General features: G+C 64.0%; 1 protein-coding gene across 1 annotated transcript; it reads right to left on the bottom strand.

Annotated features, from left to right (window-relative positions):
• Positions 1 to 3606: 3606 nt before the first annotated feature.
• On the bottom strand, positions 3607 to 13363 carry Efna2 (ephrin A2). The gene is made up of 4 exons (XM_046444343.2): positions 13216 to 13363; positions 5869 to 6182; positions 5068 to 5133; positions 3607 to 4846 (listed from the first exon to the last, which is right to left on the bottom strand). The coding sequence occupies exons 1-4, from the start codon at positions 13353 to 13355 to the stop codon at positions 4725 to 4727; spliced, it is 642 nt and encodes a 213-aa protein (XP_046300299.1). The 5' UTR covers positions 13356 to 13363; the 3' UTR covers positions 3607 to 4724.
• Positions 13364 to 16572: the final 3209 nt, after the last annotated feature.

Here is a 16572-nt window from a genome sequence, read left to right on the forward strand (position 1 = left end):
GCCCTGCTTCAGGCTTGGACAGTGCACCTGCTGCCTGCCTCAGTTCCCTCCGATCCAACATCGCAGCCCGTCTGAGGCAGGGGAATCGATAGTGAAGGTGACCATGGAGGCCCCCGGAGAGGGCTGGGGCGGGGCAAGACGGCCCCCACGATGGACAGCCGTACCCACACCTCCCTCTGCCTCCTGACGCAGCCACTGGGTTGTCTGAAGTCTTCTCTCCCCCCAGGGGCCGGGCAGTGAGCACCCCAGACCCCACATACCATGGTGGGTGGCATGGGGTGGAGCTTTAACCCCCCAGATATCTGCAGGGAGATGAGTGGGGGGAGGACGCTGCCCCAGGTGCCTGGAAGGACTGTCCTGAATGTTTCCTGGGGAAGAGGAATGAAGGCCCCCAGCCTCATCCTCCATCTACCTCTGCCCAGCTCAGATCCAACTCCTGACCGGGGTTTGCCCCAGTGACCTGTGGGCCTGGGAGGGCCTCAGTCTCCCTAGCTGCAGGGGTGAATGGGCGCCCCACTCAGTGCCCCTCCCTCCTGGCCACCTTGTCCACTAGGGCCAATCGATTGCTCCTGGGCCTCTCAGCCTCCATTTCTGGATCGATGGAGTGGGCAGCCCTGGGAGACCAGGACAGGGTTCCCTTGTCTCTGGCCTCAGAGGCCCCTGCCTGCTGCAGCACAGAGCAGGTGGGGCTATCAGGGCAGAGGGAACCGTCCATCTGCCAAGGCTCAGGGAGAGGCCCAGAGGCCTGGCACCTCCTAGATACCCCAGGGAAGCTCCCGTCCCAGGGAGACTGAGGAGGAGGGTCTCCTGCGACCCCCCCTGTTCCTGCTGCCACACCAGCCTGGCTGCCACCACTGGAATTCCAGCTTATGACACCTTAGGTGATCTGTGGCTCCTTGAGGTCTCCGGGGCTGTGAACTCAGTTCACAGTGGTCCATAGTGACCACCTGGCCACCTGCAGCCTGAACGGGGTCCCCAACACCATGGTCTTGCCTCATGGCCTAAAGTCCCCCTGATTTGGGGCCAGAGACCACTGCTGTGATGTCCAGATGGAAGGGAGACCCAGCACTATCTGCACACAGTAAGTGCTCATTAAATGCTTGTTGGGAACACTGATCTTGACATGGGAGATGCAATTTTCTTTTTATTTATTTATTTATTTATTTTAGGTGTAGATGGACACAACACAATGCCTTTATTTTTATGTGGTGCTGAGGATCGAACCTGGGTCCCGCCCGCTAGTGCTAGGCGAGCACTCTACCCCTGAGCCACGATCCCCGCCCCTGGGAGACGCAATTTTCATTTGGCATTTTATTTTCTGTGCATGTAGCTTCTGCATGCATGGATAGACACATCCAGTCAGTGAGCATCTGTTGAGCACCTACTGTGTACAGGCATCCTGTGGGTGTACACAGTGGTCCAGACCCAAATCCAGGCCCTCGGGGAGCAGACAGACACCTTGTCCACAGTGGTGGACAAGACAAGAAATGAAATAAAATGGAAATGAAATAGAAAAGGAAAACAGTAGGGCATGCCTGAAGGGATAGATAAGTAAAGAAGAACACTGCGTCAAGGGGGTGTGGCTTCACCTCAGGGAGTCGGGGACCCACCGAGGAAAGCCCTGGTGGGCTGGGGAGGCAGTGGAGGAGCTCCCTCTGGGCTGGGGTCTGGGGGCAAGAAGGGCCGGGAGGACGGTGCTGGGGAGGGGGGTCCTCCACCAGAGCTGCAGGGGCCAGAGGGCGGGGCCGGGGCAGCTCTTCACTTGGGGGACAGCTGACGGAGGGGAGGGCTGCGACCCAGGCTCCCCTGCAGCTCCGGCCCCTGTCTGTGGGCGCCCAGGCGGCAGTAATGGGCCGCAGGAGAGAAATCGCTTCCCTCTGGAGCCTGCAGCCCAGAAAGGCCTTTGCCCAGGACCGGCATGCGGATGGCTGTCCAGGGCCCAGCCTGGGCAGGCTCGCTGCTCACGCCTGGGGGGACTTCCCACCACAGCCTCTGGCTGCACACTGTGGTCAGCAGGGCAGTGGTAAGTGGCAGGTGCTGAGTCAGGGGACCTTCCCGAGAGACCCAGGCCACCCCAGGGTGTGCGGTGCCGGTGCAGGGGAGTGTCCAGGGCCTGCGGCAGATGCTGGGGCTGACAAGTCCCCAGGGAAGCCCTGCTGTGGGCAGGTGCTGCTCCTCGGGCCCAGGCCGAGGGCCTGCGCTGTGACTGTGATTGACAGGAGGTGCTGGGGTCTGGAGGTGTCTCCCCTCCACCTGGATGAGGGAGAGCAGGGCTGTGGGTGCGGCGGGGGACACAATCTCTGCAGCTGTATCCACCCACTGACCGGCTCAGCATCACCTCCTGTGAAATCTCGCTTGATGACAATAAAGATAATGACATTCTCATTAATGGCTTACAGACAGACACAGCTCAAGTGTCCACAGATGGATGAATGGGGACACAAGTGGTGGTCCATCCACAGCTGGAGTGTCCTCGGCCAGGGCAGGAGCCAGGTGACACACTGCAGCGTGGCCACACCTGAGGACCTCGTGCTCAGAACCAGACACACAAGGCCACAGCATGTGACCCAGTGACAGGAGAGTCCAGGACAGGAGACCAGAGATGGGACGTAGACCTGGTGCCGAGCTGAGGAAGGACTTCCTTCTGGGGCGACGGAATGTTCTAGAACTAGAGGAGCTGGAGGCCCAAGCCCGTGGCTGTCCTGGAACCCAGGAAGTCCCCTTGCCGTGGATGAACGGGCTGAGACTGCCACGACCCTGCGTCTCCCGGGTCCGGGCTGGGCTGTCCGGGTTCCCTGAGCCTGGGGTCCTCCCCTGTGCTGTGGGGGATCCCTGGGCCACCCCATGGTCCTCAGAGTGGGCGGCGTCTGTGCCCCTGGTGTGCTGGGCAGGGGCAGGGTGGTGCACACAGGGCCCTTTGTGCCCAGCTCGGCCTCATTAGGAGGCAGACCCCGTCGCGGCCCAGCGCGGCTGCATTAATGGGCTGAGAACGTTCCCTCTAGGTTAATTGTGCCCAAGACGCTGTCGTCCCGCGGGTGGGAGACAGGCGGCAGTGGGCTGCGAGGACTGAAGCCCCTCAGCAGGGCCACCTGCCAGCCGGAGACCAGCAGCCTCTGTGCCTCATTCCCTGGGCCCGGGGCTCAGACAGCAGACCCGGCCTGGTCGGGGCTGGTGGGGAAACTGAGTCACAGTCACAGCTCAGCAGTGGAAGTCTCAGAGAGTCTGAATGGATTCTGAGAGGGGTCCAGAGCTGGGGAAAGGCAGGGCCTCCTGTGTGCACAGGGGTGTTGGGATGGGCACCCACAGACTCCTGTTGTGCAGGGCCAGCCAGGTACAAGCCCTCCGTCCACCTGGCTGATCCAGAGGGCAGGTGGCGGTCCCCATTTCCCAGCGAGGGAAACTGAGGTCCACAGGTGCGTCCCGAAACGTGCACACCCAGGGCCAGCCCTACCAACGCAGGAACCCCCGAGGCTCCACTGTGACTGCGGGTTCCCTCGGGGTCCCGATGTGCCAGGACACCCCCGTTTCCCTGGCAACCTCAGGCCCGCCTCCCGGTCCCCGAGGTAAAGCGCTCCACGGGGGGTCCACAGCCCAGACGGACACACCTTTGGGGTTTATGCATTTTATTATAAAAAAATACAGAATCCAAAGTCAATTGGGATGGGAAGGAGCCCCAGTGCCAGCTCCAGGCCTGGCAGTGCCTCCGCCCTCACCCTCCAGCCCTAGAAAAGCCCTCGCGTCCCCGGGCCTCGGAGCCGGCCTCCGGCACCATACACAATATATATTTATATAATATATAGAAAACACAGCCAGGAAGGGCGGTAGAAATACGAAATCTGTATAAACGCCTCGTTTCCTTCATTGAACCGTCTCTGGGGAGGGGCTACCTTTTTTGGTAGTGGTCCTCCTCTGTTCCATTCATTTTTTCCCTCAGAAACATTATTAGGTCGGGGGGGGGGTCCACAGACAAAATGAGCTTATTGCCAAGTGTTGCCTCTATTCTAAAAAGTCCCCCCACCCCCCGCCGAAATAAAAGACCCCAACAAAGGGCTGGAAACAAAGGTCTTGCGGGCCCATCCTCAGGAATACATTAAAATGATCACAGCACACACTCGCCAGCTCTACTTACAGAAATCTAGCACGTTCTCAGCCTTGGAGAGGTCCTGCCAGGGAGCGGGCCTGCTGGGGTCCTCTGGTGGAAGGCCCTGACCCCGGAGGGTCATGAGGAGCTGGCAGGGAGCCCCTGGGCCACAAGTCGGGCTTCGGACCATGCACTCTTCTGGCTCAGACTCGCTGCTCTGCGGGGGTGGCTCCAGCCAGGACCCAGCAAACGGGGTGCAGAGTGGAGGGGTGACCAGACCTGGTGTCCCTGGATTCCTCCCTGGGCAGGGACCCGCCCACCAGTTCTGCTTTCTTCCCCCTCACTGGCCACAGCAGGGAATAAATTAAATTAGACATTTCCGTCTTTCTGACCCAACCATAAAACATACACTGAGAAAACAAGGGTCGGCACCAGGGACCAGGGCTCCCAGGTGCCCCTAGAGGAGATGGCTCCGTCAGGGGCTGTGCGCACACCTGGTTCCCCAGGGGCACCAGGGATCCTGGCTGGCCCCTCCTGGCAGGCAGCACCGTGGAGGGAGAAGCAGCGTCTCTATTTGGTCTCAGAGCAGCCGTGGCCAGTCCAGGTGGGCCGTCCCAGGAGGCTGGCACCCTTCAGGCCAGGACTAGGAGCCCAGCAGGCTCCAGAGCACAGGGACAGTGCTCAGGAAGAGGCGGCAGCCAGCCAGCCCACTGCAGGAGTTGTTGCTGGTGAAGATGGGCTCGGGGGCCTCGTACAAAGTCTCGTCTGGGGGACACAGGAGACGGCACCGTCAGGGGGGCCTGGCCGCGGACGTCTGAAATGTTTGCACAGGGGGACGCGGAGGCTCGGGGCGGGGCCTGCCCAGCCATGGCTTCAGCCATGGACTCCAGGGGCCGAGTGAGGACCACCCCCACCAGGTCCTCTGGACCACTCACAGGTCCCGGGGGTGGAGGGACCTGGGTCCTGCTGGCTCCCTGGGCACTTACTGGTGGGCCGCACATAGACCTTTAGTCGCAGACAGGGCCGGTCCACAGCGTTAGGAGGTGTGGCAGCTGGAAGGGAAGCCAGAGAGTTAGTGGGCGGCAGGCTCCGGGTGCCTGAGCTCTCCCGGAGCTGAACAGCCCCTGACCCCAGATGGGGAATCCATTCACAAAACTCCCTGTCTACATCCAAGCCCCAGGCACAAAGCCCTGCTTCCCACAGTCCCCCTGCACATGTCCAGGGCTGCCCTCTCTGCCCAACCTGATCCCAGAGCCCGAGGCTGTGTGTGTCCCTGTCCTGCTGGGCCTGACTCTGGCCCAGCATAAGGTGAAGTCCAAAAATCATGGACACTGACTCTCTTGTGTCAATCAGCAAAAAACTGGTGTAGCCAAATAATGGAGCCAGGTCCCAACCCCTGTTCCCCGGGGCAGTGGGCTGCCCGGCTCAGCAGGTGCTCTAGAAACCCTTCTTTTTGTTTCCGGCTGTCTTTTTCGTGGGGCTGGGGACAGAACCAGGGTCTGGCAGATGCTAAGCCTGTGCTGTGTGGCTGAGCCCCTGCCCCCCAGCCTGGGAACCAGTGACCGGCCAGGCCCGTGACTCCCGGGGGTGTGCCCACAGCCAGGTCAGCGCCTCTGCCCCACCGCAGAGGCTCCTCGGCTGGAGATGCAGATGAGGCACGTGGTGGAAGGCGACACCGGCCACAGAGACCACCGCTAATGGCGATGATGGTCTTCGTGAGACTCCCAGCGCCAAGGAGAACGTGGCGCCCGCCCCCTGCTGCGCGCGGGGGCGCCGCGGCCACTCACAGATGTAGTAGTACTCCTGCCCGGGCCGGAACTCGAAGCCCAGCGAGAAGGGCGTGAAGAGCTGGAACTTCTCCGAGAACTTGAGCGGGCCCCCGGGCGCCGCGGGCCGGTTGCACTCCCAGCGCTTGAAGCCGCGCTGGCGGTGGTCGCAGGAGGCGTGGCCCTCGCCGTTGACCATGTACAGCACGTAGTGCTCCATGCGCTCGGCCGGCGGCAGCGGCGCCCCGTAGTGCGGGCAGTAGATGTCCAGGTAGTCGTTGATGCTCACCTCCACCGTGTAGCCGCCGCCGCCGCCCGCCGCGCCCACGTGGAACCTGCGGGGGTCAGCGTCAGCACCGCGGGCCGGGCAGCAGGCGGGGGCGCGGGCGGGGAGGGGCCGCCCTGGGGAGGCTCACGCTGCGCAAGCCGCAGGGCACCCAGCTGGCCACCGGGGAGCCGGCCTGCGCCCGGCAGCGGCCTCCTGCCCGGCTGTCCAGGCCTCTGGGGTCTGCACACTGAGGCCCACCCCAGGGGAACAGGCTCCTCCAGGCCCCCTGCCCACCCTCTGCGCCCCTGACTTCCACCTGCCAAGGAGGGCGGCCAGGATGGGGCAGCTCCAGGCCAACGCAGCCTCAGTTTCCCTGCAGGGTGAGGCTCGCGGGCAGACGCCCACCCTTCCCTCGGTCCCCTTTACCCTGGCTGTCCGGCTCAGCAGAGCCCTGGACGCCTGCCCCACCCGTCCACACTGTGCGATCCCAGCACACCTCCTGCCTTCTCTGATTATCCCGCCCAAGGCCCTGGAATCCGCAGCTGCCCCCCTCCTCAGCCACCCCGGGGCCCTTGGCTTCCCACACCTGGCCCCCCAGGTCCCGCGGCCAGGCCCCTTCCTCCAGGGAGCCCACTGGCCCGGCTCTTCCTGGAGGATGGAGGTCACCGCCACACAGGGAGCGCCTCTGCCATCAGCGCCTGGGGCTACAGCGGCAAGGTCCTCAGATCTGCTGGAGGGCTCCCCCGGGCAGCTGCAGGAAGGGGCCTTGGGAGGGACTCATTACCACATGAAAGGTCCTGGCGCCGGGCCAGGCGGGCACCGCTGGGGAAACTGAGGCCGCAGCCCCCACGCCCCCGGGCCACTGGCATGGCCCCCTGCGCCCTGAAGCAGCCCAGGGAGGGGACCAGGGTCCGGGCCTGGAGGGGAACCAGGCCGCAGGAGCCCCCGCTGGCGCCTCAGTTTCCCCGCTGGGTCCAGCTCTCGACCTCCTGAGCTGGGGTCCAGCTGTGGAGAAGCTCAGGCGGGAGCAGAGGGCCTCCCACCCGGCCTCCCTGCAGCCCCTCCTCAGGCGGCTGGGCCCCACCGTGTCCTCCCCGGAGCCGACCAAGGCCAGGGAGGCTGGCACGGACACCCGGAGGGCTGCAGCAGGGAGCCGGGGTGCGAGGACCCACGGGCCCACCCTGGCTCAGGGTCTCCTGACCCTCACCTCGAGCCCCTCAGACAGTCGCAGCCACTTCTGTCCCAGGCTTCATTAACTCACTTGCGTGTCTTCCTGGCCCGAGTGAGAGCCCAACTGCCCACAGGCTGGTGGTGTCAGTGGCCAGCCCCCACCGGGCAGGGCCCCGAGGTCCGGGTACCTGGACCACTGCCCACCCCTGGCCCTCAGTTTCCCCCACCCTGTCCCCGCCCTGCGACATCCACAGCTGGAAGGAGAATCTGGCTCCTTGCAAGACGCTTCCTGGTCAGACTCTGGAAGGTGAGTTGGTGGCCCACTCCAGGTCACGTCCTCCACTGGGCCCGAGTCAGACGCAGCCCTGTTCTGGTTTTACTTCCTTAAGGAAAATCTTGGTAGACCAAGATGTGGGGGCTCCCGAGGCCACTGTGAGGGCCTACAGGGCTCCTGGCTTCCCTGAGTCCACTGACATCTTTTCTGAATGTCAGTCTGTCCACTGCCTACTGACCCAAAGCCATCCATTCCTCCTCAATGCTCAGAATACAATCCACACCCCTCATGCACTTGTCTGCCCCTCTGCCCACCCCTTCCTGAAGCATCAGCCTCTGGCTGGCTCCACTCCCACCTCAGGGCCTTTGCATATGCTGTTCTGGTGCTGGAAAAGTCCCCCACCCAGTATCCCAACTTGACCTCCCCTATCCACACCTTCACATCAATCGCTATCTTCTCTGCCCCACCCAGAGGCCAGCCCAGGCACTCCATACAGTGGTGTTGACTCGACGAGTGAAAAGCCCAAGGTCTGGAGGGCTCTGAGATGCTGAAGTACAGGGTTGCAAAAAGCATCCTCCAGGGGCCTGGGGCCTGGGGGCCCAGATGGGCTAGTCCCAGGGAAGACCCCTGTGCTGGCCACCTATGCATACAGGGCTTCCCAGCTGAGGGAGAGGCTCTCACACGCCTCCCCCAGCCCAGCAGCCCCTTCTGCCACTGCCCATGTCCAGGGGCCTGCCAGGGTTCCCTGGCCACCTGGACCCTGCCGGCCACTACCAGCATCCATGTGGCCAGAGGCTCAGCAGCTCCAGGGGGCAGGCACGGCATGAGACGCCCACGGCAAAGCGACTGGTCAGGAGTCTCAGGCAGGAAGGGTAAGGTGGGGCTGGGCTGCCAGTCTGGACACTGACGGGGGCAGTAGTCGGACCCCCGAGGGGGGACCCTTCCCACCAGGCTCCAGGTGGGTCTCCGGCTCCACCTCTCCGGCTCCTCTGTGGCCATCGCCGTCTCTCTGCTGGGTCTAGACACACTGCGGGTGCCCGGGTGGCCCAGCGACCCAGCAGACAGGGTCCCAAGGCCCGGCGTGGGCCTCAGCCACTCCAGGGCCTTTGAGGCCACAAGAGAGGAAGGAAAGGCCAGGCGGGCACAGGCACGTCCAGAAGGTGTGGCTGTCCTTGGTCTCCTCCCTGCCCCCTCCCTGCACAGAGCTACCCCTCTGCTCCTCAGCCAGTGCAGACGAGGAGGAGGCAGCCCTGACGTGCCCAGCGCAGATGAGTTGGGGTCTTAGAAGGGTGGCCTGGGGGAGTGCGGAGCTGGGGGGCAGGACAGCCTTCCGATGCCAGGGTCTGTGTGTCACATGGTGGGCACCTGGCACTCAGTGGACTCAGGTACGGGGTGGGGACAAGACTGCCAGGCTGGCTGGGCCACAGAGGTCAAATATCCCCTGGCGCCTCCCCTGGCCTGTGCTGAGCTTCCTGCTGTGTCTGGCCTCATGGTGGCCACGGGGCTGGACACTGGCTCTCCCCCCTCCCCTGGCATGGCCTGCCCAGGCAGGGAACAGAGACGGGCAGGCTCTGGACCCAGCACCGGGAGATAAATTCCCCCAAAGCAAGTACAGGGCGTGAGGCTGGCCATGCCTGGTCCCAGGGAGCAGAACGGGCACTTGCAGGAGCTTGTGGTGTGGGGTCCTATCCCCTCGTTCACCAGCCAGCTCAGACCAGGAAAAGAAGCCACTGGCCCCACAAGTGCTTCCTCCCACTGTCCTAGAGCAGCGTCCACCACCCCATGACCCTAAGAGACCCGTGAGAGGCCCCTACTGACCCTCAAGGGGATCGCCACTGGGGCGCAGGAGGTCGGAGGTGGACAGTGCCCCTTGCCTGACCCCCAGCCCCAGAGATGAGGTGCCACTGTGTCAGCAACTGGCCCAGGGGCTTCCTCAGCATCGAGGGGCCAGGGCTGCGGTGGCAGGGCGTGACGGCGGACGCCATCATGGGAAGGAAGGGGAGGGCAGACCTGGGACGGGGCACCAAAACCTGCCGTGGCTGGGAGGTTGACTTGGGTTGCTCTGCTGTGGACTGGGGCCAGCTGCAGGTCAGAGCACGCTGCCCATCTGGACCATGGGCGCACCTTCAGTCTCCTCTTTGCAGGGGCCTCAGCCCTTGGCCCGTGCCCACGCCTGTCCTGCCCCCACGCGCTCTCAGAGGAGGCAGGGGTCTGATCAGCTGGGAAGCCTCTGGGCCTTGAGTCCATGCCCTGGTTTCCACGGCCTCCCAGTCCCCTCCCTGGCCACCGCCTGGCTCGGCGGCCTCCCCGGGCTGGTGGAGGAGCAGACACACAGAACAGAACCACAGGCAGCCGGCAAAGCACCGTCCCTTCAAAGCCAGCTGCCCCGGAGGCCGAGCAAGCCACTGCGGCGACACCCGGTCACCTCCACCACAGGGAAAGGCCAGCCCTCAGAGAGCAGGTCCTGGCCCATACCGCCATTCTCCTACCTGGTGTCCAGGAGGGACGCTCCTTGTGGCCCACCTTACAAGGGCACCCAGCCACATGCACTGGGGTGGGCGCCCACCCGGGAGCCCCCCTCCTGAATCGGCACCTCCAGGAAGGCAGGAGGGGACTGGAGTGGACACAGGGGGTCCTGTGTGACGCCAGCTCTAGGCCTCAGTGGCCCCCTTTCCTGTCCCCAGGGGAGCCGGAGCAAGCAGCAAGGTCATGGCTGGACCGCTCTGGGCAGCCGGAGCAGAGCCCTACAGGCAAGCTCTACAGCCGCCGAGACAAGCCTACGCCTGCCTCGCACCGACACACGCGTGTGCACTTGCTCGCAGACGTGTCTGTGCAGCCCAGCACGCAGGCACTCTGTGCAGATGTGTGTGCAAAGTGGGTGCACCACACAGGCAGGCACCCACATGCTCGGTGCACATCACGCAGATCACACAGGCACGTGTGCAAAAACGCCAGAGGCTGGTGTCGTGTGCACGTAGACCTCTGCGGCACTCTGCGTCGTGGACACACGTGTGCCCCACTCATGGACACACACCTCCTGGGACCCCAGGACACCTGCACACCAGAGACAAGAGCACTTGGCCACATGCAGCTACAGGCACAATCACGGCCCCATGCAACTCCCAGGTGCTCCCACACATCACAAACACAAGTATAGCCCCAGCACGCACAAAATGCCGTGGCCAGGGCAGGAGGGCAGCCAGCCCAAAGCCAAGCCAGGGACCCCCGCCGCAGTCCAGCCCGGCTGGTGACAGGCCCAGAGATGCCCAGCGGCTGGCTCAAGGGGGCCCAGTCCAGGTGGGGACTGGCCAGTGCGGGTGCTGGCCTATGCGCCCTACCCTGTGGCAGCCGGGTAGTAGCGGGTGTGGGGCTCCCTCCAGGACCTCATGGTGTGTGTGCACAGGTTGGTCACTTCACAACAGGATGTCACTTGGGGACACATATGCACTTGGTACAGGGGTGGCCAGTGGACGGCTGGGACCAGTGGGTCTCCCATTCAGTCCCTCAGTGGCTGCATGCTCTGTCCCCTGTGGGAACCTGCTGCCCCACCTCTGCCACCCTGATCAGCCTGCCTTTGTGTGCCCCACTCTGTCTTGGGGACCTCCATCCAGAGTCACCACCCATCTCTGCTCAGACACCACCCTCATCCCTCCCACCCGGTTCTGCGGGTCTCCCCAGGCCGACAACCCCATCGCTGGGTCCCCTGGGTTGCCAGAGCCAAGGCCAGCCCTCCTGGTGCGCCTGCTGGCCCCCTGCTCACGCAGAGCTTCTCACCCGGGCACCCCCGGCACGATCTCGGGAGGGCTCCCCGGGCTGCCATGAACCCCCAATGTCCACGGCAAAGCTTCAATCTGGACAGATCCCAGTTTCCTGGGCGAGGTGGCCATGCTGGTGCTGGGCCCGCTGCATGGTGCTGGACAGGGTCAGCGGCACCCTGCATGCCCCGGCAGGAGGAGGAGCCAGGACCCCCTTCCCCCCACCCTGCTCCAGGGCTCAGTTCTGACTGCCAGGCCATGCCCTCGGGGCTGTCAGGTCACACAGCAACAGGAGGTGGCCAACAGGCCGGCACTGGGCACTGTGGCGGGCACCAAAGCGCCATCTCCATCCCCTGGCAGGGGGTCCAGTCCACTGCTCTTGGCCCTGCGGCAGGTGGGGGCAGCAGGGTGGCCCTGACACCCCCTTCCTTCCCCACTCCCTGTTCCTCCAGTGTTCACCAGAACAAAGGACAGGCCACGCTGGGATGGAGATTCCGGAGCTGAAACCAAAAACTTGGGCTGGGAAGCGCAGCTCGCTGGGCTCCCGTGCGGCCAGCGGCCAGCAACAGGGAAGAGCCTTAATCAAACCCACATGTGGTGCAGTGGGATGAGCTCTGCCACGGCCTGCTGTCCCTCTGGGGCCTCGGTCCCTGCCCTGGGGGCCCAATCCGTTGGACCTGCATATACAGGGGTAGGTCTGAGGGTGCTGCCTACCCCACAGCAGGACACTGGCTGCCCTCTCCCAGAATCTGCCTCAAAGAAAGCCCTTTATGCAACTTTCCACCACAGGTTTGGGATAACAGGCAACAGCAGGGACAAGAGGAGACCGCTGCTCAGGAGGGCAGCTTGGCCGGCACAGGAAGCAGCCGGGACATGGAGATGGAGAGAAAGCGGCCGGTGGCAGAGGGGCATGGAGCAGGGAGGCCCCTGTGTGCAGCCTGACCAGCCTTGAGCGGCTCGTGAGACGCAGTGTGCGGGCTGAACACCAGCCTCAGGAGTCCTGAAGCCCTGGCCCCCACAGGACCCCCGTCCTCTCTGGCCACCGAGACCCACAGCCCAGAGGTTCTGTGGATGTGCAGGACCTGTTCAGTGGCCAGTAAACTTTTCCCACTTGGACTAACAGGGGCTGCTGTCATCCTCCAGTGGTACTCGGTGCTCAGCATGGACCGGGGTGGGATTGTGGGACTGTGCAGCAGCGGGTGGGGCCCCTCCTCCGGGCGTGGCAGGCTGGGACCCAGCCACCCCTCCAGCCCCAGCTCTGCTCCCCTCATATTGACCTTGAACCAGCCCCTCTGCACCTCAGTTTCCCCATCAGCGTAAGAGGATGAAGGAAGGTACCCCAATGCACCTCCCACACTGAGCCCAGCCCCTCTGGTCCCTCAGCCTCCCTGTCCCTACAAAGCCAGGACTAGGTCCCCCACTGGAGTGAATGTGAGGTAGGGAGGGACATTCCAACTTCCCCAAGTTCATCTGGGGCACCTCCCACAGGACGCTCCCGCAGACCCCTCACCCCACGGCCAGTCTCCAACCTCCTGGGACCCCTGGGTGTCAAAGTCCCTAGGGATCTCCACCAATTTCTCAGCTCTTGGGGGAACCCCAGAGAGGCAGTGGATTAGGGGTCCCCCAAGCCCGGGGAGGGGACTCAAGGGCTGCCCTGCTTCAGAGAGTGCCAGAGGGGTTCCCCAAACTCTGGAAGACGTGGGCGCTCTAGGAAATGCGAGTCTGCTCGGGAGTAGGTCGCCCTGGGGGTTCTGCACTAGGCGCGCTAGTCCCCCGAACTCCAGGGCCCGGCACTCCCCGGGGTCCCCGCGCGCCCACCCAGCGACAGCGCGGGACGCGGGGCTGTGGCCTCAGGGAGGCCGGCGTGGGAGCCGGGGCCGGGGTCCCGGTGCCGCGCTCACCTGGGGTTGCTGCGGTTCCAGTACACAGCGTAGCGGTCCGCGTTGGCGCGGGCGTCCTCAGCGCGCGCGCAGGGCGGAGGCGGCGGCAGCGGTAGCAGCAGCAGCAGCAGCGGCAGCAGCGGGCGGTGCGCGGGCGCCATGGCCCCGGTCCGGCCGCCGCGCTCTCCGGCCGCCGCCTGCCCGCGTCTCCGCCTCCTCCGCCGCTGCCGAGCGGGCGGAGCGCGCGGCGCGCTTGGAGATCCCGCCGCCCCGCCTCCGCGCGCGCGACCTCGGCCGCCGAGAAGCCAGGCGGCGGCGGGGCGCGGCGGCGGGCGGCCCCGGGCGCGGACCCGGCCGCGCGCGGACTCGCAGCCCGTCAGGGAGGGGCCGACTCCGGGCCTTTGTCCCGCCTGAGCGCCGGCCGGGCCGCGGGCGCCCCCTCCCGCCGCGCCGGGCTGCGCGGGGCTGGGCTGGGCTGGGGGCTCCAGCCCCCGCCGCGCCCCGCCCTGGCCAGACCGCGAAACGGCCCGCGTCGTTTTGCTGGATCCACAGGGTCCCGCTGCAATGACCCCAACTCTGCGGGGGGGGGGGGGGTTTCCGGGGCCAACGTTGCCGCCGACGGGGGCGGGGACGGGGACACAGGGCTCTAGCCCCTCCGTGCACTGCAGCAGGCCCTCTGCAGAGCCCCACCCCGAGCCACGGAAGAGGTGCGAGGCGCGCCCTCACCAGGGGTTCAAACATCAACTGGTCATAAAAGTCCTGAATCAGACCCGGACAACTCTGAGCGCTTTGGAGTCCAGTGGACTGAAGTCCGCAGCGTCCTCTGCTGCCTTTCCCAGGGCCTCAAGCTTCCTCTCTCTGAACCTGGAGCCTGTTCCTTCTCTGGCGTGTACAACACATCCAGTAGATACCTAAGGATGTTAGGAACACAGTAGGTGGTCAAGATCCTGGGCTCTGAGCAGCTCGGGATGGTATCCAGAAGCTGAGAATGAGATCCAGGCCAACAGCAAATAAGTCAACACACAGCAGGACAGGGAGGGAGGTCCTGGTAGAGGGCACAGCTTGTGCAAAAGCCCCAGGGTCCAGCCTGTTCAGGGACCTCAGAGGGACCTTTCCCTTTCCTGGAGAAACCAGGGGTCTGTCATCTGCTTCTGCTCTCATTCCTACCACAGTCTTTCTGGCCAAACTCTTGAGCTTATGGAGGGGACGCTGTCACCAGGTGCAGCTAGAATGGGCCAGTGGCCTCCAGCAGGTTCTACCTCTTCAGGTTTGCTTCATTTCAGGTTTGTAGACACTGCAGGGCTGGGGGCTCCACGCTGGGAGCCATCTGGACCCTGGAAGGCCCCAGTGTGAGGGACTATCCAGACTCCTCAAGGGACTCTGAGATCTGGAGAGCAGGGAACTGACCTGGACCCAGCAGCGTGGAGATGGCAAATGGACCCGCAACCACAAGCCTGTGGTGTGTGTAGGGTTTTGTCACATGGCCCCAGAGCTCCTTCCTTGCCCCCTTCCCGCAGGCCACACAGCCCACCCTTGGTCCCGACCTGGAAGTCTCTCCTTCCCTTGGCTTCCTGTCCAAGCCCTGGGTGGGGGCTGTTTTGTCCCACCTGCAAGGACAAGGCTCTCCTTCTCTGGAGAGCTCAGCCAGTCAGTTCTGGGCTTAAGATCCTGTCCCCTGACCCAACCACAGATGATCCAATTTGAAGGCCCCAGGTTGGCCCAGGTGGCTGGATAGGGGAAGATAGGGACCCCGCCACAGGTGGTGGCTGAGGCAGGTCTGGGGTCACCTGAAAGGGCCTTCACTGAGAGTGTGGGGTTATAACCACCCTGACCCCCAGAAAGGTGTCCTGGGGGCCTGGCATGGTCTGGCTCACTGGGGAGCAGAGAGGTGGCCTTTCCCAGAGAGGGTGTCTTGAGTGGAGGTGTGGCTGGAACACAGGAAGGACACAGAGGGCCCAGGGGCATTCTGCTGGCAAAGGTGGGCATTCCCAAAGCCCCCCTGCCAAGACAGGAGCCGCCCTGCTGGGGAGGCGGTGGACAGGCAGTCTGGTCTGTCAGACCCAGCAGGCCTTGACCTGCATGGGGAGAACCACAAGGGCACAGAGGAGAGGACCCTGGGCAAAGGCCTGGGTCTGCTCATTTGCATGCAGGGGCCACCAAGGCGGGAGCTGCCACCGCAGAGCGGATTTGAGCAGAAGCTCACTCTCCTCTGTTCTTGTCTCTCTCAAGGTCAGAGCCCAAGCAGGGACAGGAACAAAGGCGGCGCGTCCCCCATTCAACCTCCCTGTGCCCGCCAGGCACTCCTGAGAACTGTCCGGGAGGAGAGGGAGGGCTCCAAGCCTGCCCCCTTAAGGCTGTTCCAGGGGACCCTGCCCTGCCAGGGGAACCCCAAAGTCTTCTTCCCTCCTGGGCAGGGGCTGCCTCAGCCTGGAGAATCAGCTAGCCAGTGGTCAGCCAGGTTAAGGGGCCACTCTGGACTTTTCCCTTGGAGTCAAGGGTCAGGGGTCAGGCTCACTTTATGGACAAGGGTCCGTGTCAGGAGTTATCCAGGGTTAGGGGCCAGCCACCAGCCCAGACCCAGTACAGGGACTTTGATGGGGGCCCACCCCCATCCACCTGGGTGTGAATTCTTGGGCACAGGTGTTTGCTGGACACTGGGGGAAGGTCTTCCTATCCAGACCCAGCCTGGGCCCCTGGCTCACCCACAGGGCCAGGCTGCAGGGCATGGGACCCAGACCAGCAGCCCTCAGCCATCCAAGGCCACAAGCCTGGGTAAGTCTCATCACAGAATCAAGTGGACCAGACCCACCGTCAGCTCCAGCTGGGGCAGTTTCAGAAGCCCCAGCTCTGCCAGGCAGCACTAGCAAGTCCAGCAGGGCACCTGTGGAAGGGGCACTTTTGTGGACAGCGTCTGTACCCAGCCCAGTGTACCCACTGGGGGTCAGGGAGTCTAGATGTGTCCCTTCCTCCTGCCGATTAAAATGCCACTTGTGTCCAGTCAGGCCCCGAATCTCAGTGTGGATCCTAAGGTTCCAGCAATCCCCACTGTCAGCCATGGAGGGGGGAGGGTACTTCCCACCCTCCTCATCCTCCCCGCTTCACCCCCTCCACACCACTCCCCCATGGTGACACCCACCCTCCAGTGGGACGACTGTGTCCAGAACTTCCTGGGTGTCATGCAGGAGTGTGCAGTTATACATGGGGCTAAGGCCCAGAGATTTGTGTAATCGTAACAGCAACAGAGGCGTTTCTCAGAGGAGCAGCGACCATGCCAGAGACCTCAGGTCTGGCTCAGGGCTTAGCATCCACACAGCCACACTTTGTGAAGGTAGGGGCCGTGACCCCTACACACATAACCGAGTCCCAGGCTCCCTTTCC

The sequence above is a fragment of the Marmota monax genome, unplaced genomic scaffold (genome assembly GCF_021218885.2).
Source record: "Marmota monax isolate L192 unplaced genomic scaffold, Marmota_monax_Labrador192_F-V1.1 WCK01_AAM20220418_F8-fsc00102, whole genome shotgun sequence".
In the NCBI taxonomy this organism is placed as follows: Eukaryota; Metazoa; Chordata; class Mammalia; order Rodentia; family Sciuridae; genus Marmota; species Marmota monax.